The 26,039-nt window shown below is 56.7% G+C and overlaps 1 protein-coding gene across 15 annotated transcripts in view; it reads right to left on the reverse strand.

The window, feature by feature from the left end:
• Positions 1-26,039, reverse strand: part of SHANK2 (SH3 and multiple ankyrin repeat domains 2) — a 457,209-nt gene that overhangs the window by 110,164 nt on the left and 321,006 nt on the right. For all 15 annotated transcript variants that reach the window (XM_074336881.1, XM_074336889.1, XM_074336888.1 and 12 more), the window contains 2 exons: positions 25,192-25,274; positions 23,506-23,630 (listed from right to left, as the gene is read on the reverse strand). In XM_074336881.1, coding sequence (XP_074192982.1) covers positions 23,506-23,630; positions 25,192-25,274 — 208 coding nt within the window. The remainder of the gene's footprint in view (positions 1-23,505; positions 23,631-25,191; positions 25,275-26,039) is intronic.

A 26,039-nucleotide genomic window follows, 5' to 3' on the forward strand; every position in this document is an offset into this window, starting at 1 on the left:
CCCTAGCTGCCTCTGGCTACTTATATTCAAATTAAAATGAAATACAATGAAAAGTTCAGTTCTTCAGTCACATGGGCTGCATTTTAAGGGGTCAACAGCCATGTGTGGCCAGTGGCACCAAACCTGGCAGATGGGACACTTCCTGAAAATTCTACTGGAAGGGTTGCTCCAGACTGACAAGTGAGAGAATTAGAGGCCCTGGGCCTCTCCTCAGCCTCCCGACGCCTCCCAGACAGGCGAGAGCCAGGCTGGGTGTGAGGGAGGCACCGCTGCGCCATGCTAGGGACCTGGGGGTCCGGTCCCCAGCCTTGGTCCCGAGGGGGCATGAGGCAGGACCTGCCAGCAAGAATGGGCAAGACATCCCCAGAAGTGGAACCAGAGGACTGTTACCTGAACGTGGGGTGGGGTGATTTTGACTGTGGTGACCTTGAGCAGGAGACCCTGGCATGTCCTGTGGAGACGGGGACAGGGGGGACAGTCACCGCTTGCCCAGAAGCCCTGGGACTATCTTCCAGGCTTTAGGAGGGGCTGAGGCTGGGGGCGTTTACTGAGAGCTGATGGATGGATGTGGCAGGGGTTGGGTGGGGTGTGAGGAGGACGGGCTGGCATGTCACTCGTGTGATCTTATTTCCCAGGCCTAGTCTCAGGGAGGTGGGCACAGATGGGAGAGAAGCTTTCAGCTAGGTGGCCGGCCCCCTCAGTCCCATGCATCCGGGTGACAGGGGCAGTGCCTCTAGGTCTGCTGGCCACATGGCGCCCTCACCCAGGGCAGTAACGTTCCCTCCTGCCTTCACCTGCTCACCCGTTCTTCCTCAGCCATCCATTCTTGCCTCTCAAATAAATGCCCCTGTGGCCACCAGCCGGCTTAAACACAGCAGAACGTCCAACCATCTTTCCCTTAATACGGTGGTCCTCAGTCAGGGCCACCCCCCCGCACGCCCCCAGGGGACGTCTGCACGGTCTGGAGACGTTGCTGGTGGTCACGACCAGGAGGTGCGACTGGCTTCTGGCGGGCGGCAGCCAGGGTGGCGCTCAGTACCCCACGCTGTGCGGACTCCCCTCCAGCAGAGAATGAGCAGCCCCACAGGTGCAGGAGAGGCCGCCTCAGTTCCCCCTCCCTCCCAGCCCCGCGTCTGGTCTCTTCCACAGAGACAGTCGAAGAGTGGCCCCCCCACATTCCTCCGCCCTCCTCTCAGGTCGCCGTCCCCACTGCTCCCACGATCCTCTCTCGCTTCCAGCCACTGTCCTTTTGCCCCATGTGACACTGGGTCATCCCAGGGGCCCCTCACCTGCTGCCTCCCGTGGTGGACGTGACCTCCCCACCCTGCCCGCACCTCCAGTCAGCTTATCCCCCGGCTGCCTGGCCGCCAGGACGCCCGACTCGCTGTCCTCTGGACGCCTTCACTCCACCTCACCTGGTGCCCAGGAAGCACCTGGGACCACACAGCCTGAGAACTGAGCTGAGTGCGTCCCCGACCTGTCCTGGCCGGGCCTTCACACCTCAGCAGGCTCTCCATCCACCAGCCGCTCAAGGCCAAACCCAAGGGGTCAGCCTCATCCTCTTTTCACCCCGCAGTTCAGAGCCATTGGCAAACCCTGGGCGCCCTCCCTCCAGACCCGTCCTCCCACCACCTGCCCACCAAGTCCCTGTGCTTGCTGCCCAAGCCGGCCGACTCTCCTGCTGACCCCTCTGTCACCTCCAAAGTGCAACTCGGGTCCCAGGCTTCCTCTACCACCCCTTCAGCGGTCAGCCCCACCCCGGGGCTCTCTGGGCTCCCAGAACGTGCCCAGGGCCGCTTTCTGTGCCTTGAGGCCTTGCCCAAGCTGTTCCCTCTGCCTGGAGGGGCTGCCCCCCTCTCCCTTCCCAGAGAGACCCCTCTGGGCCCTGCGCTCATGCTCACACCCCTCGGGTCAGTTCTGGTAACTACGCCATCCGGAACGCTGTATGTATCTGCTTGTTGGCCCATGGGTCCCAGCCTCACTGTGGTCAGCGCCTGGTCTAACGCCCACATGAGGGGAAGGAAGAAGGCACAGCTGACGGGACGCTGCCCACGGACCCGCGTGTGTCAGCACACGCTGGCTTACAAGGGGAGGGATGGGTCCTTGCGAGTTTAGCACAGTCCCCACAAGACAGCCCTCACCTCTGACACCAGTGGCAAGCTCGGGGGTCCTCCAGAGCACCCTCAGTGTCAGTGGTTTGCAAGAAGCGCTCACGGAGCTCAGGGAGAGCTCTTCTACTCATGGTTACAGTTTATTCCAGGAAAGGATAAGGCTGAAAATCAGCCAGGGGCAGAGACGGGTGGGGCAGATTGCAGGGGTCCAGACACGGAATACCCGATGTCTCCCTGACACCAGGACGGGCTCCCCTGGCAATGACTGACAATACACATGGGTGGTACCCCAACAGGTAAGCTCCCTGAGTCTGGCATCACAGTTTCTACTGGGGTCGACCATGCACTGCCACTGGGCTGACCTTCCATCACCAGCTCCACCTGGTCATTTGACTGACTTGTCAAAATGACTGACTTGTCGCTTCCAGAGGTCAAAATGGATATGGCGTGGCCCACACCGCGTTGTCAGACTGTCCGGCGGCCAAAGCCCCAGGCAAACAGACACTGCTGTCAGGCAGGACATCCCAGGGGCCCAGAGTCCCCTCCCAGGAGCCGGAGGCAAGGCCAGACTCCAGGTCACTAGCGTTTCACAGCACAGTGCTACCTCCACTTCACAGATCAGGAGACTGAGGCCCAGACATCATGGAACCGGCCCGGGGTCTGGGGGAAGTGGGCTCTGACTCGCTCAGCGCCTCTGTTCTTTCACCCCAGGACTCTCAAGGCCCTGTGCCCCACTCCTTCCAGAGGCCCATCGTGCCTCCACCGGGAGTCACCTCAGCCCAGCTGCTTGCCAGCAAAACCAGGAAGTGGAATAAAAGACCTTCGTATAAAAATGGAAAAGGAGGACATGTATGTGTAAAATGCGCACATAGAGGAATGAGCAATGGGGAAGGCAGGTCCCCATTCATTCACACCCGTGGAGACCACTGAGACGACGTGGGGCAGGGGGTCTCAGTGGACCCCAGCCTGCTCGCAGAGCAGAGCCAAGGGCTTCAGGCCTCCGGGGTCTCTCCTCCCTTCCTTGCAGCCCTGCCTCATTTTCTTCCCCAGCAGCCTCCATCCCAGCCTCCCATCCCCCGTGAGCTTGGTACCACACACCCACAGTTGCTAGGAGATCGTTGCCGAGAGTCACAACTCAGATGGCAACGGCACACACCCCCGGCAACACAGTTTGCCAGGCCCATTTAGAGACACATGTTTTCTTGTCCACTCAATGCCTCGGCCTCTGCAAACATTTCAATCAAGCACTTTCTTTCCCCTGGTTTCTAGAGATCACTTAGCACGCACTATATTTAGGAGTGGTTACGAAACAAACAGCCACTGTATCTGCACTGAATGTGGCAGGAAGCCTGGGACCAAGAGGCGAGGAGACCCTGTGAGGACAAGCCCCCCTCTTCCCACAGGCAGGCCCAGTGCTCTCTGCTGATTTAGGGCCTTGTCTCGTCGGGTCAAACCCCGTGACCCCCAGGTGGCTGGCTTCACACCACTGACCCCAGCGCCCAGCACATTTACGGAGGAGCAGGAGGGCCCGACAGCTTGTGCCCTGGAGTGAGGCAGGGGGTCTCTGCTGCTGAGATGGAGAAACACCACACCCCAAGCCATGTCACAACACCCACAGGCCCAGAGTGGGCAGGAGGAAGAGGGCTGAGCTGGGCCAGCAAGGCTCAAGCTGCCCGCCACAGCAATTCAGCCCCCAACATGTTCTTGGGACCCCGACCCCCCAGGGACCCCAGGAACCCTCTGGGGCGTTGGCATAGCCAGGCGGGTCACACAGATGCCTGGAAGTTAGAGTGGTGGCAGGGAGGGGGCAGCGCTCCGCTCACCAGCCCTCCCTCTGGTCAGACATCCCAGCACCAAAGGCTCTTGCGCTTAGGTTCTGCGGCATTAGGGCTGGTCACCAGAATCCAGTTTCCCTCCTCTGGGTATACGCGAGGTCGCATGTGCCACGCGTGAGGCTGGGTGTGGCCAATGAGGGGAGCAGAAGTGACGCGTGTCCCTCCAGGCAAAGCTGAGAAAGGGAACACGCTAGTCTCCACGGTTCCCTTCAACCTGCACGGCCACAGCCACTGGTGACAATCCGTGGGTGGGGTGCACCCACCTGGGTTCCTATGTGAGGGCAGCGCGGGCCCGGCCGCGGGCACCACTGCCGCGTGGTTTGCTCCTGTACCCTCACGCAGGCTGTCCTGCCTGCCACAGGCCGGCGGGTGGCACACCTCACGGGCCCTTTAAAACACCAACATCGCTAACAAGGGGAAGATTGCTTAACACTGAAGGTCTTCTCCGGGAAGCCCTCCTCCATATGGCGGGGTCCACAGGTTAACCGGGAGGGCCTGGGAGAATGGAACTTGGGAGCACCATTCTGATGGGGTCAGGCGTGAGGGGCGTTCCCGGGTGGAGGTGGCACAGGGAGGGGCTGCCCGTGGACTCCGGCTGCAGGCGGGGGCAGGGTGGAGGGGGACGGAGGGGGTGGGGTGGGGTAGCAGACACACGTGCCCTTCTTCTCTCCTACTCCGGCCACTCCTGTCATACCCTTGAACTTCCTGGTCCTCAGTTTCTCCGTTTGCAAAGTAGGCCCAGTCACTCATGCCTTGCACACAGCCTGGTGTGAACCCAACGAAACAGGGATGGAGGACCCTGTATGGGAAGGCACTGTACACACGGGGGGAGCGCTTCAACATACAGAGAGTGTGGTCACCGCGATGTCATTCAGACCTCACGGCAGCCCTGAGAGGTGGTGTCTGGCTCCTTATTCTGCAGACGAGGAAACGGGAGGTCGGGAGATTGCCGGAGTTCCCCAGCCCAATGCAGGCACAGCGCAGTTCACACCTGGTGCCACGCGGCACCTCTGCCCTGCACCCCAGGACGGGTTCTGGGGACAGCCACCTGACTGGCACAGTGAGCAGTAACGAAGCATTGCCCAAACACTCGAGACTCCAGCTGGGTGAAGAGCCCTGCTTCTGGGGCTCTGGGCCCCTGCGGGGCAAGGCAGAGTGTGTTTTGTGCAACCAGAGACGACGTACTTGACAGAGGCGGCACAATTGTTGTTGTAAAGTGGCGGAGAAATTAATTTTCATCCTAGAGCAGATTCCAGCCTGGGAGGGGACTGCCAACGCTGAGAGGGCTGGTTTCGGGCGGGGAGAGGGGCCCATCAAGCTTGCCTGGCGGTGCACGGCGTCCCTGGCCGCTGCGCGAGCCCCTGGGGACTCTCTCCCGTCAGCATTCGAAGCCCACCTGGCCCCTCATCCCTCCCAGGAGGTCTTGGACCTGTTTTCCACTGAGCCATTTTCTTTCCATGTCCCCTTCCCTTCCGCCTTCCACTAAAACTACCCACCACCGACCAGGTGAAAAGGGCAGAGAAAGGGGCTGCGGGCCGAACAGAGACCATCTCTTGCAAATGCCCTGGGCACTTCGATCGCTCTTCTGTCATTGCACCCTGAGCTTGGTGACAGGACTCAGGCCTCGCGGGGAGAGGCGGGAGTCTGCCTGGAGGGCGAATCCACATCTAGGCAAGCTTTCCACAAGCCTGCTTCCTGACCAGCTGTGGGGCACCAGCCCTGAGGGCCACGCGTGCTGGGAACGGCAGGGGCCTGAGCTGGCAAGAGAGTGAGGTGCCTCCCACTACTCACATGGTGACAGGCGGGTCCCCTGGGGCTCTGTCCTCTGCAAACTCCAGGCCCCCTTCTGCTTCCCTGTCTTCCCCCCAGCACCCCCCAATTGCCACCCCAACTGCTCCTGACCTGGGCACAGTGACCATCAGCTCAAAGCAGGGGAGACGGACTGCTGCCCTCATGACGCTTGCCCTCTGGGGCAGTGAAGGCCGGACACCAGGCCCCCCCTTTGCAGGGCTGTATGACCGCGTCACCCTTCGAAGCCTCCCGTCTTGGCAGTGAACCTGTCCCCCACTGCCTGGGCCATACTGCATCCTGAAATGCTCTGGGGGAGCTCACCTGTCTCCAGCAGAGGTTCTGGAACACACGGCTCGTTCCTGGGCCAGGCAGGGCCTTCGCACTCACCACCTGCTCTGCTTGTCTGGCTCCTTCCGGAGTCCTTCCCTCATCTCCTCGCATTCAGCCCACGTCTCCCCTTTGGGGGCCCTTTCCTGACCACCAGCTGAGGAAGGCTATCCCTGCTGTCACCCTGTCACGGCACCCTAGCATGTGCGTGTGCAAGCAGCCGCGTGTGTTATATGTCAGTTTCCTGGGGCGGCTGTAACAAATCGCCACAAGCTGGGGGCTTCAAACACCAGAAATATATCTTCCCACAGTCTGGAGGGGCCAGAAGTCAGCAATCCGGGTGCTGCAGGGCCAGGCTCCCTCCTGAGGCGCCACGGGAAGCTCCTTCCTGCCTCTTCCAGCTTCTGGGGGCTCCAGGCGTCCCTGGGCTGGTGGCTCTGCTCCCTCGTATTGTTGATGGCCCTGCTTTGTTAGATCTGCTCAGAGTTTCTTGTATAACGATGATGAAACATCTGAATAATTACCAACATAGGCAATGAGGAGACTTCCTAGAAAAATCTTGACTTCCGGCTGCTACAGACGGCGTGTTTGACCGATTCCGGTGTTGAAACCCTAACCGCCCACCGTGATAGTGTGTGGAGGTGCGGCCTTTGTCAGGTGACGGGGTCGTGAGCGTGGGGGCCCCGTGGATGGGACCAGTGTCCTCACAAGGCAGGCCCCACAGCGCTCTCACCCCTCCTGCCGGGTGTGGACGGCAAAGGCCTGAGGCCCGAGCCACGGAGGCAGCTGTCCCTGGCTGAGGGTCCGGCACCAGCAGCTGTCATCGGGTCTGACTGCTGGGTAACAAGGCTCAGACTCTCTTGGGATTCCTGGGCCGGGGAGAGGGTCACGGGAGCCTGGACGCTAGGACGAGGAGGGTCAGAAGGATGGGGTGGCACCGCTGCAGGTTGCCAGAGCTGCGTGGGGAGGTGGGTCTCACAGGCATCCAGCTGGGCCTTGTCACAGGCTTTGTCCTCGGGGTCCCTTTAAAGGGAACCAGATAAGCCAGGCCGACACTTACTGCTCCCCACCCCAACCGCAAACCGTCCTGGGAGCAGCTGGCCATTGGGCTGGTTTCCAGGTAAATTTTCTTGGTTAAAAATGCCATGAGCCTTACGACTTTGATTTTCCACTTGATTTGAATTTAAATCCCTAATAACTGCAGGGCTGGGGGGAGATACTGAATGAACAAAGCACCGAGTGGGTGACAAAGGGGCTCTGGGTGGAACTGCATGGGAAGGTGACACACTGGATTGTCACAGGCGAACCGCTTGTGCACAGTTACAGTTGTTAGATTTGTGGGGACAGCAGCTCTGTCCCTCCAATTGCAACCGAGGTGACACAGAGAAGTGTTCCCTGTACCCACACCAGATGCAAACGGAGGTGGCTGCCCTAGCCTTCACCTCCCGACACCTCCCCTCCTCTGCTGGGAAATAGCAAATGACACAAACGGGGCACATATTTCCTGGAGATTTCTGTCTGGCTCAGGAGAATGTCCGCTGAAGGCAGCTAAGAATGACGGACGTCCTGGGAGAGACCAGGAATAATGCAGGGGCAGTGCCTCAGGTTCCAGCTGCCACCTCGCCTGCGGATCCCGTGTTAATTAGGCAAGAAATACAAGTTTTTAAAAAGTTACGTTCAAAAGAGCTGAGTCCTCCTCTGAGTCGCCCAGGTGACCCCGCTGTCACGTGGGGCCCAAGCTGCCCAGACCCTTCATACCCATTTGTGTTCCCGGGAAATCCAGGAGGGAGAATACACATGGTATATTTGCATACTTAAAATCAGAATAAATGCTATTGTTTACGGCTCGCGAGGCTCTAAAGCTCACGTTTGTCATTTAGGAGGAGGTGTGTGGATCGCTTTGTACCTGTTTGAACACCCTACCCTTTCCTCTTTCTTTTGCGTTCACATGACAGGATTTACTGAGCGCCTGCTATGTGCCAGGTGCCTTTGGTTGTAGGTGAGCAGGAAAGACGGTCTTTGCTCCCTGAGAGCTTACGGTCTGCGGGGGAAGACTGACCCACAACGAAGAATGAATAGAAACTATGCCATGTGCCAATGAGTGCTGACTAAACAGGAGCTGACGAAGGCACTGGGATGGAGGAGGGAAAGGGGACAGAGGGCGGGGAGGCCGTGGGGGGGCTTCCGAGCTGGGCCCGCGAGGCAGGAAGAGCCAGAGGGATGCATGCAGCACCCCCATCTCACCCCCACCGCCCGCCAGGCCAAACATATTCCCTTTGCTGTGCAGCCACCCCACCGCCCATCTCCGGAACGTTTCCATGTTCCCAAACAGAAACCGTCTCCACTGAGCACTCACTCCCCAGCTCCGGGCGTAGGCCATCCCACTTTCTGTCTCTATGAATTTGATGACTCTAGGGACCTCATGTGGGTGGGATCACACAGCGTCCCTTGCCTTTTACTCCAACCGTGCATCCCCTGTCCTGTCCCTCCCCTTCCCTCTGGTCCCCAGCCTAGACACATAGAGGGCAGGGCCCCCAGCCCCTCCTCCAGCTGGGCTCCTGCTCTGAGAAAGGGGGCCACGTTCTCCTTCCTGCTGTAAGTGCCAGAGGCAGGTTGGTCTCTGAAGGCGCACCTTTCTAAGGAGAATTCCCAGAGACAGGCTTCATCTAAGCCAAACCGGAGGGAGGACGGCACCAGAATCCATGACCAGAAGTGCCAGCACACCTCACACAGTCACCAAGTGCCAGCGTGTCACCATCATGCGGTCATCCGGCGGACCACAGCCTGAGCCTCGTACCACGGCTGGCACTTGCCCCTCAATAAACGAACGAAAAAGGGGTGGCTGTTTAGCTGACCCAGCCTGGCAGGAATGAGGGACAAGCACACCGTGAATCCAAAGGTCTCAGCGAGAGCACCTGGCAGGGGTGGGTTAGCTCCGTCCCGCTGGACACGGCCATTCTGCAGCTGGTGAGTGAAGGCAAGCGCATCTGGGAGTGGCCACGGGCCGGGGCAGGGCTGGCCATGCGAATGCTGGGCACACAGCCTGTTCTCCAGAAAAACAAAAACAGATCAGGCCATTCCATCCAGAAGGCTCATTAAAAAGAACTCCTGGAAAACTAACTGACCACAAACGAAATTTCTTCCCAGAACAGTTGAGGCCGGGCCCCATGTGGGAAGGGAGACCAACCACCGCCGACCCACACGGCAGTGCAGGGGCTGGGCTGCCCCCTTACTGAGGCCACGGCCTTCACCTGCGCCTGTCACCAGGCCCCCAGGCCGGGTCACCCTGCGCTCACTGACCCACACGGCTCAGTCTCACTTCCAGCCAGAAGAGGCCGCAGGACCCTTGGGGAGCTAGGCCAAGCAGAGCTGGCAGGGCCGGTGCCCAGCCAGGCAGCCAGGCTCGCCGCCAGCCCTCGGGGCCACCTTCCTGCCCCAGGAGGAGGACACACAGTGTTCAAGACCTACGGACCCTGAGCCAGACTTGGGTTTGAGTCCGGCCCCATCAGCCCCTCTCAGGTCATCACGCTCCCCGAGCCTCAGCTGGGTACTCCTGCTGCCTCCCCTGTGAGCCTGGCAAGGGTGGAGGTCCCAGCACACAGTAGGTGCTCAGCAGTGGGCACGACCGTTGTTGCTCTTACTCCCCGCACTGTGTGGACCCCACCCACCGGCTAACTACTGAGATGGTAGCAGTGCTGGTCTCCCTTGTTCCCGTGGCCCCCAAAACCTACGCCATTCGGTGTAAGTGACTGAGTCTAAGGCTGGAAGAATTGTTCCCCGCAGGCAGGAAAGGGTGAGTCCATCCGGCTGTTTCAGACACGCCCCTACCCTACACAGCAGGTCGCAGGCCCCGGAGCGTGTCCCCCAAGCACTCTCTCATGCACTGAATGTGTGTGTCCCCCCACATTCACACTATGTTGAAGCCCTAAGCCCCAGTGTGATGGTGTTTGGAGGCTGGGCTCTGGGAGGTGGTTAGGGTTCGGTGGGGTCATCATCAGATCCCACGATGGGGTCAGTGTTCTTATAAGAGGAAGAGACCAGACGTCTCTCTCTGCCACGCGAGAGCCCGAGAAGAAGGCACCAACTACAGAAAGAGGGCTGTCCCCAGGCACCCGGACTTGCTGGCAGCTGGATCTTGCCCCCAGCCTCTAGAGCTATGAGAAATTAACATCTGATGGTTAACCCCCCTCTCCCCCCTCTACAGTAATTTGTTGTAGCAGCCTGAGCAGAACAAGGTGCACGCTTGTCACAAGTTTGGGCACCTCAAGGCAAGGTGCCCAATCAGAGCCGCCCCCCTCAAAATCAGTGGTGTGACCACAGCTCATCTCTCCCAACACACGCGGTCCCCACCTGTTCCCCACTTCCTGTTTTGACCCCTTCCCTCCCTCTGAAAACACTGACGGACCAAACACTGTGATGGGCCGGGCTTGTGCACACCTGAGCACGGGGCCGTGGGGGCGTGGGGGAGCCTGACTCCACCTCTGGGAAGAAGGACCGGGTCTGACGCATCTGTTTCCCCAGCCACTCACTAGCTCGAGGCCTCGCCCTATATCATAGCTGCTCAAACTAAGTCCATAACCCACATACACATATACACCATGGTCCCACGTGGTCCAGTCCAGGCCCAAAATGATTTTCAAAACAACCATAGCCCAGGTACCCAGACAGACAGTCTGTAATGCAACTTCTCCAGCTATGAAAAGGGATCCAAGCTGCATCTTTCAGTAGCTCTGCGTTTCACAACCCGCGAGCCCTTGGGGTCTCTCCCTGGCCAGCCCCTTGACTCTGGCCCTTACTCCAGGTCATATGGTGAAGTTCGCAGTGTGGGCTTTGAAATAGCCGCCTACCTGGGGCTCTGCCCCACTCTGCCACTCACTCCCCGTGTGTCTGCAAGTGAGTCCCCTCTCTGTGCCCCGGCCTCCTTGTACAGAAAGAGGAGCTGATGGGAACCTCTGCCCTACACTGAGCATGAGCGAGTCCGTGCACGTGGAATCCTGAGAACGGCGCCTGGCACACAGGACGGTGACCTTCTCCATGGAGACTGTCATGGCTGTGTTTATGTTATTTGCAGGCAGCAGGTGTGTCCGGCAGTGAAGGTGCCCGTAGGTTTTGGTTCTGTCTCCATGCCCGGGGCTGGCTCCCTTCCCTCTGCTCTGCTGCCCTTCTGCCAGGCCGAGCACAAAGATGGTCATTTACTAAGTGCTCAGTGGACTCCTGTCGATTCACCCCAAGGCTGGGTCAGCAGTTTAGATAAACACAGAATTACCACATGACCCAGCAAGTCCATGCCCCCAGCTATATAGACCCCAAAGAACTGAACGCAGGGACTCAAACAGATGTCTGTACACGCGTGTTCATAGCAGTATCATTCACAATCGCCGAAGCTAGAAACAACCCAAGTGTCCATCAACAGATGGACAGACGAAATGTGGTCCATCCACACAGTGGAATATTATCCGGCCACAGAAGGAAGTGCTGTGCTGACACCCTCTGCCTCATGGATGAGCCTCGAAAACATGATGCTGAGTGAAAGAGCCAGACACAGAGGGTCACGTGTTACAGGGTCCCACGTATTCATATATGAAAGGTCCAGAATATGCAAATCTATACAGACAGAAAGTGGATTAGTGGTTGTCTGAGGCTGAGGGAAGTTGTGGGGGCATACGGAGTGACTGCTAATGGGCAGGGGTTTCTTTTGGGGGTGATGGGAATGTTCTAGAACTAGACAGGCGTGTTGACTCCACAGCCTTGTGAATGTGCCAAATGCCAGTGGATTGTACTTTAAAATGGTTAAATGGTAAATTTTATGGTATGTGTATTTTACCACAATGAAAACGCTACACACAATAAAAACGTACGCGTGTACACACACCTGACAAAATGTGTCTCTGACAGATACATGTAAAGCAATAAACCCCGAGAAGATGAGCGTCATGGCAGTAACCCTGTCTCCTGGCGGCACCACCTGACTTTTCCGATGGCTTCTCTATTCCCAGTGATGCCTGGGGGACGGGACTTACTCCAACCATAAAGACATAATACGAACGTAAAAACCGGTCACAAGGCACCTCTGGGGCAGAGTTCACTCTAGTTCCCTAAAATTTCCCAAGGGGAGGGGCATACGTGCCCCATGCCCTCGCCCAGCCCTGAGCGGGTTCTGGGAGCCTCCCAGGGCTTTGCAGGGAAGGGCTGCTTGAGGGCTCTGATGTAAGTCAGGCAAGGGGCTCAACTTCCTGGCTGCGATGGGGGCTAGGGAGGGGCCTAGGGAGGGGTCTGGGAGAGACGAGCCGCCTCTCCGACACAGAAGGTTCCAGCACAGCCTGTTGATCTCCTCAGTGGCGTCGGCCGGCCTCTGGGCCACTCCCGGGAACTCAGCTCATCCATGCAATTGGAAAACCTAACCTGGGCTCCTGCTCTGTGCCAGACTCTGTCCTTCTGGGTGCTAGGGCGACCTAGGGCAACAAGTGGCAATGCTGAGAACAGAAATGCCCCTTCGTAGAGAGGCGTGTGGTTTGGGGAGGTTTACGCCGTTTAGAGAAGAGGGTCATGGAAGGCTCTGGAAAGGGGGAGCAAACAGCTGACATAAGTGAGCCACTGTGGGCACAAGGCGGAGAGTCCCAGAAAGAAGGAGGGAGTGTGCAGAAGGCTGGCGGCAGACATCAGCCAGGATGAGGAGGGAGTCCTGCACGCAGAGCAAGGACCAGGTTACACTGCAGTGACAGTGTGACGAGGGGACAGTCCCTGGCTGTGAATGAAGCAATGACTCGGAAGCAGGAGAGGAATCTGGGACAGCCCCCCAGGCAGCGACCAGTCTCAGGAGTGACTTTTCACCCTGTTACGGAGTGTGAGCGCAACGTGCTTAGAGCATGGTGCTGGGGCCACACAGGAGCTTTGCGATGCTCAGCCTGCTTTTCTGACCTCTCTGTGCCTCAATGTCCTCATCCGAGAAATGGGGGCAACAGTAGAAGCCACCTTACAGGTTCTGATAGGCTTAAACGAGTGAGTACACACAGAACGCTCGGTGACAGTGACGCTGAACACATGGCAGGAATGGCGTGGGCGAGGATTCCAGTCTAATGACCGTGCTTAGGGCATATCCAGAAAATCAGTTATCAGGAGCCAGGCCACTGGGCACTGGCCTGTCCTGGCATGGCCCTGCTCAGGCCCAGGGAGCACCTCCTGGGCCCAGCAGCCACGAAGGTCACCTGTTGTCTGGTTCGCTCACGGGCAGATCGGCACTCTTCCATGTCCCTCTCTCACCCCAATCTTTTCAGGCCCGTGCTGGGTGCTGGGGCTCCCTCTGTGAGCCAGACCCAGCTGGTTCCACCTCAGGCGGCTCACATCTGACCTCACCATGGCGGGTTCCAGCAGGGAGCTTCCTCGGGAGGTGAGACCCTGCCTTGGGGAGAAGGGGCATCTGGCCTGGTCGGGGAGGTGCTGTCCCCTCCCACGGGCAACAGCAACAGCAACAGCAATAGGAATGGCTCTTCCTGCATATACGACTTAGCTCCTGCCCTGCTTTTCCTACATGCTTCACACACACACACACTCATGATACAAAGAGATGGGAGCTAGTCCTATTTCCACCTTGCAGATGAGGTAATACACACACAGAAGGGTTGTGTAACTCACTCAAGGCCACACAGCATGTAGATAGAACAGGTAGATTTGGACCCAGGTGAGATGCCTCCTGAGGCTGTGCTTTTAAGCCATACTCTCAGCTCTGACCTGCTTCTCAAGGGCAGCGGCCCCGTCTGGGCTCTACGTCCACCTCCCTTCTCCAGGAAGGTCCCAGCCTGGTGATTGGCAGGCCACAGAAATCCCTGCCAAAACCCCCGAGGAAGCTGGTCTCCAGCGACAGAGTGAGGCCACACCACTCAGCTCAGCGTTCAAGGTCTTCCCTGACCAGGGGGCCTCCTGGCATTTCCTGCACATTCCTGCCTTTACCTAGGCTGTGCCAACATGCATCATTTAACAGATACTGACCAAATGCCTGCCACGTGCTTGGCTTTGGCTGGCCTCTTATCTCACAGAGCTTTGAGGAAAGGCTTCCCTGTGGAGGGGCCACTGAGCAGAGATATGAGGGTGAGCCAGAGTTACCCCAGTGGAGGAGGACAGGGAGAGCCAGCGAGCGAGCAACGTGGCACATTCGGGAGACCAGGGAGAGAGCGTCAGGGTCAAGGCCCACCTGTCTCCTTGCAGGCCAGTGTGTGTGCCACCTCCCCCACCTGTCCAGTCCAAATCACCAGTTTCCCCCTCTGTGCCCCAGCCCCAAGTCCCAACAGAGGTCTGTGGGCCTCTCTCCCCCACCTAACTTTGACCCTCAAGGGCAGGGATGGCCTCCGCTCCTCTCCATGACGCCCAGCCCCACCCACAGAGGAGGGGCTCCAAAAGTGCGTTGAATGAAACCAAAGGTTCCGGGTACAGGGAAATGGAAAATCTGCTGGTGGGTGTTTGGTCTCATGGCACCAAAGCACGGGGACAGATCATTCTCGGAACTCGACAGCATCGGACAGTACATGGCCTTCACATCCCACCCCCACACCTTCTCATCTCAACTCTACTTGTTGTCGGCACACACCACCCCCCTAATTCCCAGGACCGACAATCTCCATCAATTAAAAGATCCTACAGGGCGTTTAGCACAGGACTTCCTTCAGTTCATTTGCCAACCTAACTGCTTGTATCATGAAACTCCCCACAAAAGGGCACTGCAGACAGAGACAAATCAATGCTAACGAGAGCCTGCTGAGCACACTGGGAGACAGGCGAGTGGGAGGGAGGCATGTGGAGAGGAGCAAGGAGGGTCCTTTCAGGGGAGGCCAGAGGTACACCAGAGATCCCTGAACCAGAAGCTTCCAATGTGGGGCTCTCAGGTCACCACCGTACCGCCAGCAGACCTCACCCTGTGTAGACTGGGGCTGGGTCTACAGCCTCCCTCTGGGTTGAAGAAGACAATTACAAGATTACATCTCAACGAATCAGGACTTACCTGGGGGCATCAGCCAGACCCAAGCTTTGGGGTCAGCCTAGATTCAGATCTCCCTGTGGGGCCCTGGCAAGCTACCCAATCTCCCAGTTTCATCACCTGCAAAATGGGCATGAAACACCTACTACCCAGGACTGCCCATCACTGAACACATGTTTTGGGGTGTCTGCTATGCATCAGACACTGTCCTGGGCACTGGACACACAGTAGGGACCAGATCAGCAAAGTCCCCAGCACGTTGGGAGCAGGCATTCTCGTGAGGGAGATGGGCAGTAAGTCAACCACCCAACACATGAGATGATTCTGATGATGACGGAAGCACACACCCGGTGTCCGAGAGAGCGTGCCTGAGGAGGTCTCTCTGAGAAGGTGACATGAGCCAAACCTCAGTGACGAAGGGAAGGGAAGCTCGGAGCACAAGACATTGCAGACGCATCCCACCTCTTCACAGAAGAGATTTCGCCACCAAGCAAACACACTCGCTGAATAATACGTTGCTGTGCCCAGGAAGGCCAGCGGCACAGGACGCAGGGACGGGAGGTGAAGACAACCAGGGAGGGGACGTGCTGAGGCCTCCCACCAGGCTCCTCCTCCTGAGGGAGGCCCCGTGCCGTGGCGCTGAACTTCAGCACCCTGGAGAGATCCAGGAACCCCGCAGAGATTCAGCACCCTGGAGAGCTCCACCACCACAGCGACATTCAGAACCACGGACAGAACCCGGACGAGCTTCAGCACCCAGGAGAGGGCCAGCTGCACATACCCTCCTTCGGTTCCTTGCCACCGACCAGCCATACACACGTAGTTGCTTCTACTTACACAGACATTCCAGGCTGTCTCTGGACCGGCCCCAGTCACCCCGAGCTCCACAACGTCTGGCCACTCCCCAGATCCACACGGAACATTCCTGGCCCCGCAAGCTTTCCCTGGAGCCTTCCCTCTTTCTCCTTTCTCAGTTCTGCCTATAGAAACCCCACTTCCTGGTCAAAGTGTGGTGTCAACAGCATGTCTTTCATGAAGCCCTTTTTCTGACTTATCTTGGGGCCTTCACCCTCTGCTTTTTGTTCTCCTTCCAGACTGTGAGTCCCTCACGGAACTGTCTGATTCCTGTCCCTTCTCCACACAGCACACACCAGCCCCAGCACCTCATATGCTTCAGAAATGAATGTATGAAGTTGCAAAAATGACTTGTGTAACTGCTACCAATTGTCGGGAGCTCACTCTGCCAGGAACTGTGCTGCGTGCTTCCCACATATTTTTATTTACAATTTAAGAAACTGAAGCCAGGAGATGAGGGATTTTTCCAGGTCCACACAGTTGAGAAGTGGCAAAGCCTGAATTCAAACCCAGAGCACACTGCACGGCCTGTGCCCTTGACCGAGGTTCCTTGCCATCTCTCTCCGACCCAGTGCACTGCCATCTGCCAGTCCCACGGAACCTTGAGCACAGCAGCCATGGTCCCCTGAAGTGATTCTGAATCTTTTTTTAGCCTAAAATTGAAATCACTGATGCTTCAAATTGGAGCCCCAAAATGAATGAGCCAAGACCAGATCTGCCATCGCTAAGCCGCCTGCCTCCACCTTCTCAGCAGGATTCTGGGCTGCTCCTCAGCCTGGGCCACCTGTTCCCAGTCGACATGGAGGACGGCGTGATCCAGTCCCTAGTCTTAGCAGGGGCCATGGCTATGAGCAGGAAAGGGTCCAGCCTGCCAGCCTTCCAGGGGTTCCCCCAAGAGCAGTGGCCTCTTCAGAGCCTCAGAGAGCAAAGACCCCCAAAGCTAGGAGCCCTGGAGGGCCAGGACTGTAATGACAGCACTTTGCCCTGGGCACTGCCATCAGCTGAAGGCAAACAATGGCAGTAACTGAGCTCCTCTGTGCTGAATTTTATTTGCTATTAAAGGAATGTTTTCCAACCATCGCTGAGAGAATTTGGCTGGAAGCTTTGACCTCAGCAAAGGCTGGGCAGGGGGACAGAGGGGCAAGTAAAGGTGGCCACGGCCTCTCTTCCTGCACGGACTCAGATGCAGGCAGCCAAGAAGCAGAGGAGCTGGAGTGGAGAGCTGACCGGGGGCCCAGGCCTTCTCCAAAGCCACAGAGCTTCAGAACAGAAGGAGTCCACACTTGGAGGGACCAGGACAGCCACTGGGACCTGCTTGTCTTTGATGTGAACCCAAGAAAACTTGACAATCAAAGTATCAACATTACTCAAGGTGGAGAATTTGCCAGTCGTGTTAGCTTCCAGTTAACATCCGCTGGAGTTTGGTCTGTAACTTAGTTATTGGATTAAATAAATACCTAGTTAAAATGATGTAAAGAAGATACTAAGAAGTTTTTTTGGGGGAGGCCCTGAGGACCACCAGCAGGACATGTGATAAGCCTTTCATGATATCCTGAAAGGTGAGACAGACAAGTGTGAGCTGTGCTATGGGGCCCAACAACTGGACCGCAAGGAGGCTGGCACTGCAGAAACCCCAGGAGGCCTCTGGCCTCAGCCCTGGGATGTGTCGCTGGAGAACAAAATGAGAGTGATGCATAGAAATTCTAAGAGCACCTAAAAGCTGGTCCCACACCAACACAGAATTGAGCAAGGCAGTGAGTGCCCTGGGAGCAGAGATCAAGCCAGATCTGGAGGCAGGCCTGCCAGGCTCGGGGTGGGGGCAGCAGGTGCCTGCGTTAGCTGAGATCCCCTCCATGGGAGAGGCATCAAGAAGCCAGTGCACTCTTGGCTGGCAGTGCCGGACTGTACGTGCTTGGCCCATGGCGGGTGTGCTCTGTAACTGCTCCCTGCTTGAAACGATGGGGGCAGCAGTCACCGGCCATTACTATAACTTATTATGACATTATTATTACTTGTTCAACTAACAGCCACTGGTTTCCTCTGCTGACAAGGCAGGATAAGATGAGGACCAACAACAAACACGGATGGGATGCCAGCTCTGTGCCCAGCACGGCTGGTCCTCCGCCTTCTCTTAAGACCAAGGCTGAGAGCAGGGCTCGGGCGGCACACGGTTCCTCTCAGGTGACTTGGTTCTCACCACCACCCATTTCGCTGACGAGACACTGAGCCCCAGGAAGTATGTGCTGGTTAAGAGCAGGCAGAAGAATGACCAGGAATAACATGGACGTCGTCTCCTCTGTGCAATATTTAATTTGGAAGCGGGGCAATTCCCAGGAGGTTGTAACACTCAGTCACAGCTCCCGCTCAGTCCAAAGCAATGGTTCCGGTGACCAAGCATTAAAATCCACACTAGGGTTACAAGTCCTGTCCGCAAGCACCTGCCTAGGAAACGTTTCATAAGTTCCTCAAATGGTCTCTGCGGAGAACACCAGGCCGTCCCTCTCAGCGTCCTCACCTCCGTGCAAACCGAGATGATAAACCAGACCCAGGCCATCCCCGGTGCCAGCATTTAATGCGGGGAAAAAGGAAGTAGCCAACTGAAGCATCAGTGTTCAAGGATGAAGGATACTGCTGCCGCGAGTTGCAAGGGAAAACCCTATTTAGGGAAATTAACACCAAGATGCGACTGTCCACTTCAGGGCTGAGGAAACAATCACAAAAACCACAGGAGCCTCCAGCGCGGCGTCAGCGCGGTGAGCGATGGCCCCAGGAAAATAATTAATGCCCAGGGAGCTTCGGAGAGCCGGCAGTAACAGCCTGACCATGGAGGCTGAGACACCGCTCACCTGTGTGAGACAGCGCCGTTCTAAGGAATAATTTTCTATTTACGAAATTAATACCTGTCAAAAAATTAATACTGTCATTCCAGAAAATTGGAGAAATAGAGAAAGGTCTGAAAAAAGAGAAAATTATCCCACATGATCCCATCACTGAGGGGTTAATATCTCCTTTCCTTTTTCTTTTTCTATACCTATTTAAGGGGTGAGGTGGTATAATTTAAATGATCTGTGCATATAATTTTGATTCAGCCCTTTTCACCTAATGTAAGGTAACCATTTCCCACTGGCACTAAGAACTTGCAAGAATGATTTCCAGTGCTTTCCTGTGAGTCCATGGCAGATGCACGCGCGTCCCCTTAAGCGTTCCCCTATTGCCCGCCCCCCCTGTATATTCTGGCTACACTGTGATTTCTGCCTGTTTTTGAGATCGCTCCCTTAGGATGGATTCGTAAATGTAACATTCCTGTGCCAGCTTGACGGTTATTACACAGTGTCACACTCATTTCTAAAAAGTTTACGGCAATTTATTCTTCCACATCGCAACATGTGAACACTGTCACTTCTGATAGGTATAGTAATAAAAAAAAGCGTTTGCTAATTGGAAAATAAGAATTGGCACCTTCGCGCCCGTTTTCATTCTTACTCTTTGTCAATTTATACATCGAGCACATCAAAGCGTCTCTCACGAACCTCTGAGCTATGGGTCATTGAGTCACAGGGCGTGGGTTGGGATCCCAGCTTCTCCACCCATCTGCCGCTTAACCTGCCTGTGCCTCAGTTTCCACGTCTGTAAAACGGGATAATAACAGATGCTCTTTCACAGAACTATTGTGGGGGTCCGATGGGACGGTGCAGTGCCTGGCAGACACACCTTGATCACTGCAAAGAAGGACACAGGTCGGATTTGTTTCGCATTGCTGCCTGCCCCTTTGATGTTCACTGTCTACTTGTATTGGTACAAACACTTCTTGAGATATCAGGTGTTTTAGTTTATGAAAGTAACACAACAAACGGAACTTAGCTTTCCAAACGGGGAGCCTGTGGAAGGAAGACCGTCCAAGGAGATCAACACACTACTTGCTTTTCTGCAGTTAAAAAGCCCACACAACGAGGTGAGCCAGCCGTCACGCTGCCGGCCCATCGGAGGCCCCGGTAGGACCACGAGTTCTAGGAGCACCGACCCCGAGCTCCTGCCTTGTGGTTCAGATCCTGCAGGTGTGGGCCGGCCACCAGGTCTGTGTCTGAAAGGTCTGCCAGGTCTCACTGAAGAGGCTGACGGGCCGTCCAGTTTGGTGAGTCCCTGAAGGACATCGAAAGGACATCCCAACCTCCACGTCTCCCTAATGACTCGATGAGAAACTGCCACCCATGAGCTGTCTATGTCCTCCTTATGACTCACCGTAAGTGACCTCTCCTGCCCCCTCTCGCGGGGGCGACAGACTTACCAAGACAATCTCAAGGAAACAGGAGGAGACGCACTGGGAAACTCCTATCATTAGTAAAACCAGTTGGAACTGGGTTTCCTGTTGCAGCCAAAAGGGACGTGGGCCTTCATTGCCCCTTGCCAGGGGAGGACCCTCCTCACATTTGACCTGTGAGGAGAGAAAAGCTTGTCCTGGTCCCCCGCTTGCTTCTCTCCCTGGGCTGTCACTGTCCCTGGGCCCATTTCTCTATAGGCATCACTCTCCCCTGCAGGTCCCCGCAGGGGCACACAACTGCCAGCGCCCTGCGTCCTCTCTGGGAAAGCTCCAGTATCATCAGCCTCCAGGGGACTCTGGCACATGGGGCTGCTCTGGAACAGTGAACCTCAGAATCTATGGAGCCACCATGATCAAACGCCCCCTCCACTTCTCCACCGCTGAGCGAATGTTTCATGACAACCCAAGTGGCATACTAAGATCCGCCTTGCCCCTAAGTCCCTATTTGAAGACGGCCTTTTACGTGGAACTTGGCTCAAAGCCTTTGCTTCTTGGTGGCGGGTGGTCAACAAAGAAACGACAGCAACAACAAAAGAACAAAATTCTCCCAAATGCCAGGGCAGGACAGACACAAATTTAGAGGGTCAGCACCCAAAAGAGCATGCACAGCGGATTCCTCCATGACAGGAGCTGATGCCAGCTGGAGGCCAAGGCCAGGACACGCTGACAAAGTCCAAGAAGGGCTTCCAAGAGCAGAAATTTCCTTCAGAGTGGCCCCTTGGTCCCAACTTCAAACGCAGCCTGCGTTTTCAAAGAGCAAATAAACATGTGACATGCTCTGAGTTCCTTTCCAACAGCAGAGCGGAAGGAAGGCTTGCGGGGGGATGTGGCGAGGATGAGGACACTTTGTCCCCACTTGGGGCAGCTTTCCATATGGGCCCCTGCACCTCACCAAGAGCTCAGACAGCCCATCGACTCCAGGGGTGGCTTCCTGCCAGACGAAGACCACCTGAGACACGAGTCCATCTAAAACAATCCCTCCAAGGTGGCAGCTTTTCCCTAAAAATGTAAAACAACTGTCTGTGGGAAACAACGTGCAGCTATAAATGATATTAAGATTCTAGTGGTGGAATCCGGTAGCTAGGAAAACAATTCAATGGAGATTTAGTCTTTTTAATCCAAGTACCTAAAGGAGGATTTCTGAGCCCCACCACGTAGCCTTGGAAATGGACTGGGAGGAGCTGGGCTCCCAGGGTCCAGCCCCCGCCCTCGTCACTACAGGACCACTGGTGAGCAGCCTCGGAGGGGCTGTGGCGAAGGACACCCCACTCCTCCTGCAGGTCATTTGTGATACAATAACACCAACACAGCCTAACGCTTCCAGTGCGGGGGCCCTCCTAGAATCCTGGAATGCAGAGGTTACCCAGAATATAAAGCCTGTTCCAAAATGGCAAATATATTTGCATATCAGAGGTTAGGAGCAATGTCAAAGGAAATGCTTTGAAAACAGAAGTGCAGAAACTCTTAATGCTCCCAATTCCACGGAGGCGTTCACCCAACCAGGTGGCGAGCCTTCTGGACCCAGCCCAGGTGTGCTGGGGCCACATCCGCCAGCCCCATGCAGCTCTGCTTCCCTGGGCCACGGACCCACGGGGGTCCCCCGTTTCTGTTAGTGAATAGTTTATTAAGGAAACAATCTGAGGAGCCTCACAACGGGGGTGTGCTTACATCTGCAGCCCTCGTTTATGATTTAAAACCAACAACAGCTCTGTCAACCTAATGGAGCCCCTCTTACACACACACACACACACACACACACACACACACGCATGCGCACGCACTCACACACAGCACGCACACGCGTGCGCACACACACACGAAGGGGACTTACATCACAACTACATCCTACAGAAGATGATTCAACCCTATCTCTCTGCATTTTCATGAGGTTACAAATCGAGTTAACCCATGAAACCACAGTGGGTTCTAGTCTCCATCATTCTGGATACAATTCCCACAGTTTAAATGGACAAGCATCCAAATGAGCTCCCTTCTCCATCCCAGCCAGGCTCTGAGGGGACAGTGGCAATTTAAATACATCGCTCAGCAGATAAAATGACACGACACGAGGTACCTGGAACAGGTTACGGCACCTTCCCCACTGCACCTGGCTCCCTCCCCTCCAACGGTATCTTTCTTCCGACTCCCGCTGCTCTAGCAGCCTTGCAGAGCTAAGGAGACCAGGAGCAAAAGCACAGCTCAAAAAGCACCCCTGGGAACCTAGGCCTAGGGGACAGAAATGGCTTCACGTGGCCATCTCGCCACAGCAGGGGTGTCCTCCTTTATGAAATGGACAAGTGTCGGGCCGGCCCAATGGCAGGGACCACGACGTGGCGAGTGGGACACCACACAGCCATTCCTTCCACCCACACGTGGATTTCCAATGCGAAGACAAAGGGCTCAGGGTTAGCACCGAGAACACTTGTCCAAGAAACGCGAACTCCAGCAAGGGCCATTTGCCCTTACCCAACCTCCTACAAAGACTATTCCCAGGTGCAACAGACTCTCTTACCCCTAACATTTCCAAAGAGTCACACATTCCTGTATGAGATTGAAAGTAACACCTAAAGCCACCGAGGGCTGGGAGCTCAGGTGTGCGGGCAGCTTGGACAGCTCACACACAGCGACGCGGCAGCTCCGGCTACCTGAGAAACACGGGCTCTTGCATGTCGTGGTATTCTTTCAGTGAGGACGATGTGCCCTCCTTTTACCTACCAGCGGAAGCTGGTTTTCAAAGCACCTGAATTTTAAGTTGCCTTTCAGTGCCATCCACCGCAGCCACCTCTCCTGCGCAGCTCTTCGGTGTTTGAAGGCCGTCTTCCACCGACAGACAGGCCAGTTACCGCAACTTACGAACCAACAGACTCTGAGCCACCACCATTACAGACCTCATGCCAGCCATAGTCCTGCACCTTCCAGCTGGCCCCGATGGCACACAGATGGCCGATGGGCCCTTGTGGTGTCTATTCACAGTCACGGCGAAACTTTCTGCAGACCTCTGTGTGGCCCTGACATCACGGCAGCCACGTTTTTCTTCCTGCGAGTTCAAGACCAATGGCCAAACTCCACACTCATTCCCACCCTCCAAAGACTTACAGCCAAGGCCTCGAACACAACCCAAACACACACGTCTACAGGAAGTGGCACCACAGTGCACAGACACAAGCAAGCCCGAGTCCACGCAGCCTCCACAAGCACCCGCGTCCTGGCCCCTCGGCCACGCTGCCAAGACATGGACCCCAGCCGTAAGAGAGTCGGCGCTCTCCCCCAGCAGAAAGACACAATTACTTGCATCCCTACCTCGATCAAGAAGTCCCCAGTCCTCAGTCCGGCTTGCCATGCCACCCCGCCTTCATCCACGGACTCCAAGTACTGCAGGGCCGGGAACGCCGGCGTCGGCGTGAACTCCTCAATGGGCGTGTCCGCTGGGAAGGCAAGGACACCTGGTTACAAGCCTGGGAGAGGTTTCCAAGTGGGCAGCCCCACCCCCATGGGACCTCGGGAGAAAGACCCGTGTGTCTCCTGTTGGAAGTGGGCGGTGCAGGCCAGCGCTCCCCTGGGAAGGGCTGGCCACTCAAGTCACAGGTCAGCACCCACGTAATGAGCCAAAGGCATCTGGGGCCAGCCTATCTTTCGGCCTCTCTGCTGAAAACACGGAGTAATGTGCCCCACTGTACATGTCTGTATGTACACGCCTGTCATTTTCTTTAAAAGCGTCCGTGACTAAACATTTTCAGTTCTAAAAATGGAAAAGTTTCCCCCATAACCACACAAAGCTACAGAAACACCACACGGAACCACTTGCCAAATCTAAGGCTACGAAGACCCGCAATGAAGGGAAGCCAAGTGGGGGCACAGACAGAACAGAACGCTGACCCAGTGGGGGGCTGGAGATTTGGAACCTGCTTACGAATTGTGTGTGGGGGAGCCTGGCTCTCTGGGACCACCCTGCAGCCGGTGTCCACGGGAGGGCAGGGCCCCCGCTGCACAGCACTGCGAGCCTGGCCTCCGCGTCCTACACAGCTGCCGACTAAACTCCAGGGCAAGAGGTGGACTTTCCTGGGTTGAGCTGAGGGGCCGAGGTGGGGGTGGGGGGTGGGGTGGGAGTGGGGTGGGAGGATGAAGATGGCCTCGGCAGGGGGAGGGGAGAGAACATCACACACAATCATGGACACACACATGGAGACAGAGTCACGTTTTCTTTCTCTCTCTGGACAGCCTGAGCCTCGGGCAGGTGGGCTTGCCGCTCAGGGAAGAAGGCCACCCCCAGCACAGGTGCCGGGCCCCCAGTGTAGAAACTTCCACATGGCTTACCCACCACACATGCGGTGGACAGCTGTCCCCTCTGGTGGGGAGGCGATGCCATTTTGTTTTCTTTCTAAAGGGGAGCCCCCAGGTCAAAGAATGGCAGTGAGTGCACGGCCGTGGGACACGTCCCCTGAGCCCCCCACCATGGTGAGTGCTGCTGGCTCAGGCCACAGCAGAGGGGACCATCTTGCCACATTTCCTTGGCAAAGTCACCTCAGAGGCAGGCACAGGGACGTCTGCTGCACTTGGAGCAGCAGCCCACTCTCAGGACGGGGTGGTTTCTAGACCCTGGAACTCAGGACTGGCTAATTCTGGGTGCCTGAGACAGGAGCTCCGAACGCAGCCACAGTTGGGCTGAACTAAGCCACAAAACGTAAATTATATCCATGATCGAAAAGAAAAAACTGGGTGGGGGGAGGGAGACAGAGAGAGCTCGTCCAGAGTGATGTTGTGTCCAGAAAATTAAAAATATTCCTAAAGGAGGCCCTGGGGTTCTCTGAGTAAGGCAGCAGTTAAGGAACACGGTTGCCTAGCAACCAAGTGCCCCCAGGAAAAAGGCTGCTTTCGGGGCTGGGGAGCGTCTTTTCTACAGGCGTGCACACACACACACACACACACACACACACACACACACACGCGACATGTGAACGCAGCCAGCCTGGGCGCAGCGGCTCTTACCTTTCGCCCCTCGCAGGACAAACCCAAAGCCCTCATTGTCCCTTTTCTGCAGGACCACCGTCTTCTCCTGGATGATGCAGTCACTGCAGAGAGAAGTCCGGGGATAGCGACCATTATTGTGACCCGTCATCATCACCGTGGCTGCTCCTCCGACGGGGACGCTCATCATCAGAGCCAATTAATCACCCAGCTCGCCGGATCCGGGCAGCATGGAGGGAGCGAGCGGCACAGGGCGCAGGAGGAGTGAGGCAGCTGGGGGGGCAGGCTAACGGGATAGGCGGGCACCGCACAATGGGGCTCGGAGGGGGGGCCAGGCAGAGGCAGAGCAGGAGTGAGCGGGAGGAAGGAGTCATACATGGTGGGGAGGCCCGGGCGCTGGCTGGGCGGGCTGGCTCCAGGCACCGGAAAGCAGGCAGAGTGAGCGGCCGCGAGGAACGCACGCCCGCCGTGCGCTAAGGAGCCCCGGCCGGAGGCATCTGCCAGGGAGCAAATGAAATCAGCCGGAGGAGAAATGAGGCAGCACTTTTGCTTTTTTTTTTTCCTTCTTCTTGAAGAGGTTTTTTTAAAAAAATCAAATTCTATTTGCTCCCTGCGTGAGCCGGCACCAGGAGACGCAGCGACCCCTCCCTCTCCTCCGTCCGAGGGAACGTGGTGCCTCCAGTGAGCAGCGTCACCCGCGCAGACAAACTGCAGGCTGGTGGAGGGGCGGCGGGAGCGTGCGGCGGGCGGGGGCTTCCAGCAGGAGGCAGGTCACTCCACCAGGGCCAGCGGCGGTGCTCGGGCTCGGGCCTCCCTTGGGGGATGATGATGTGGAGATGGGGAGAAGGGGGCCCGGGCTCCCCCTTTGA

Source organism: Rhinolophus sinicus, linkage group LG06 (genome assembly GCF_036562045.2).
Source record: "Rhinolophus sinicus isolate RSC01 linkage group LG06, ASM3656204v1, whole genome shotgun sequence".
NCBI classification, from domain to species: Eukaryota; Metazoa; Chordata; class Mammalia; order Chiroptera; family Rhinolophidae; genus Rhinolophus; species Rhinolophus sinicus.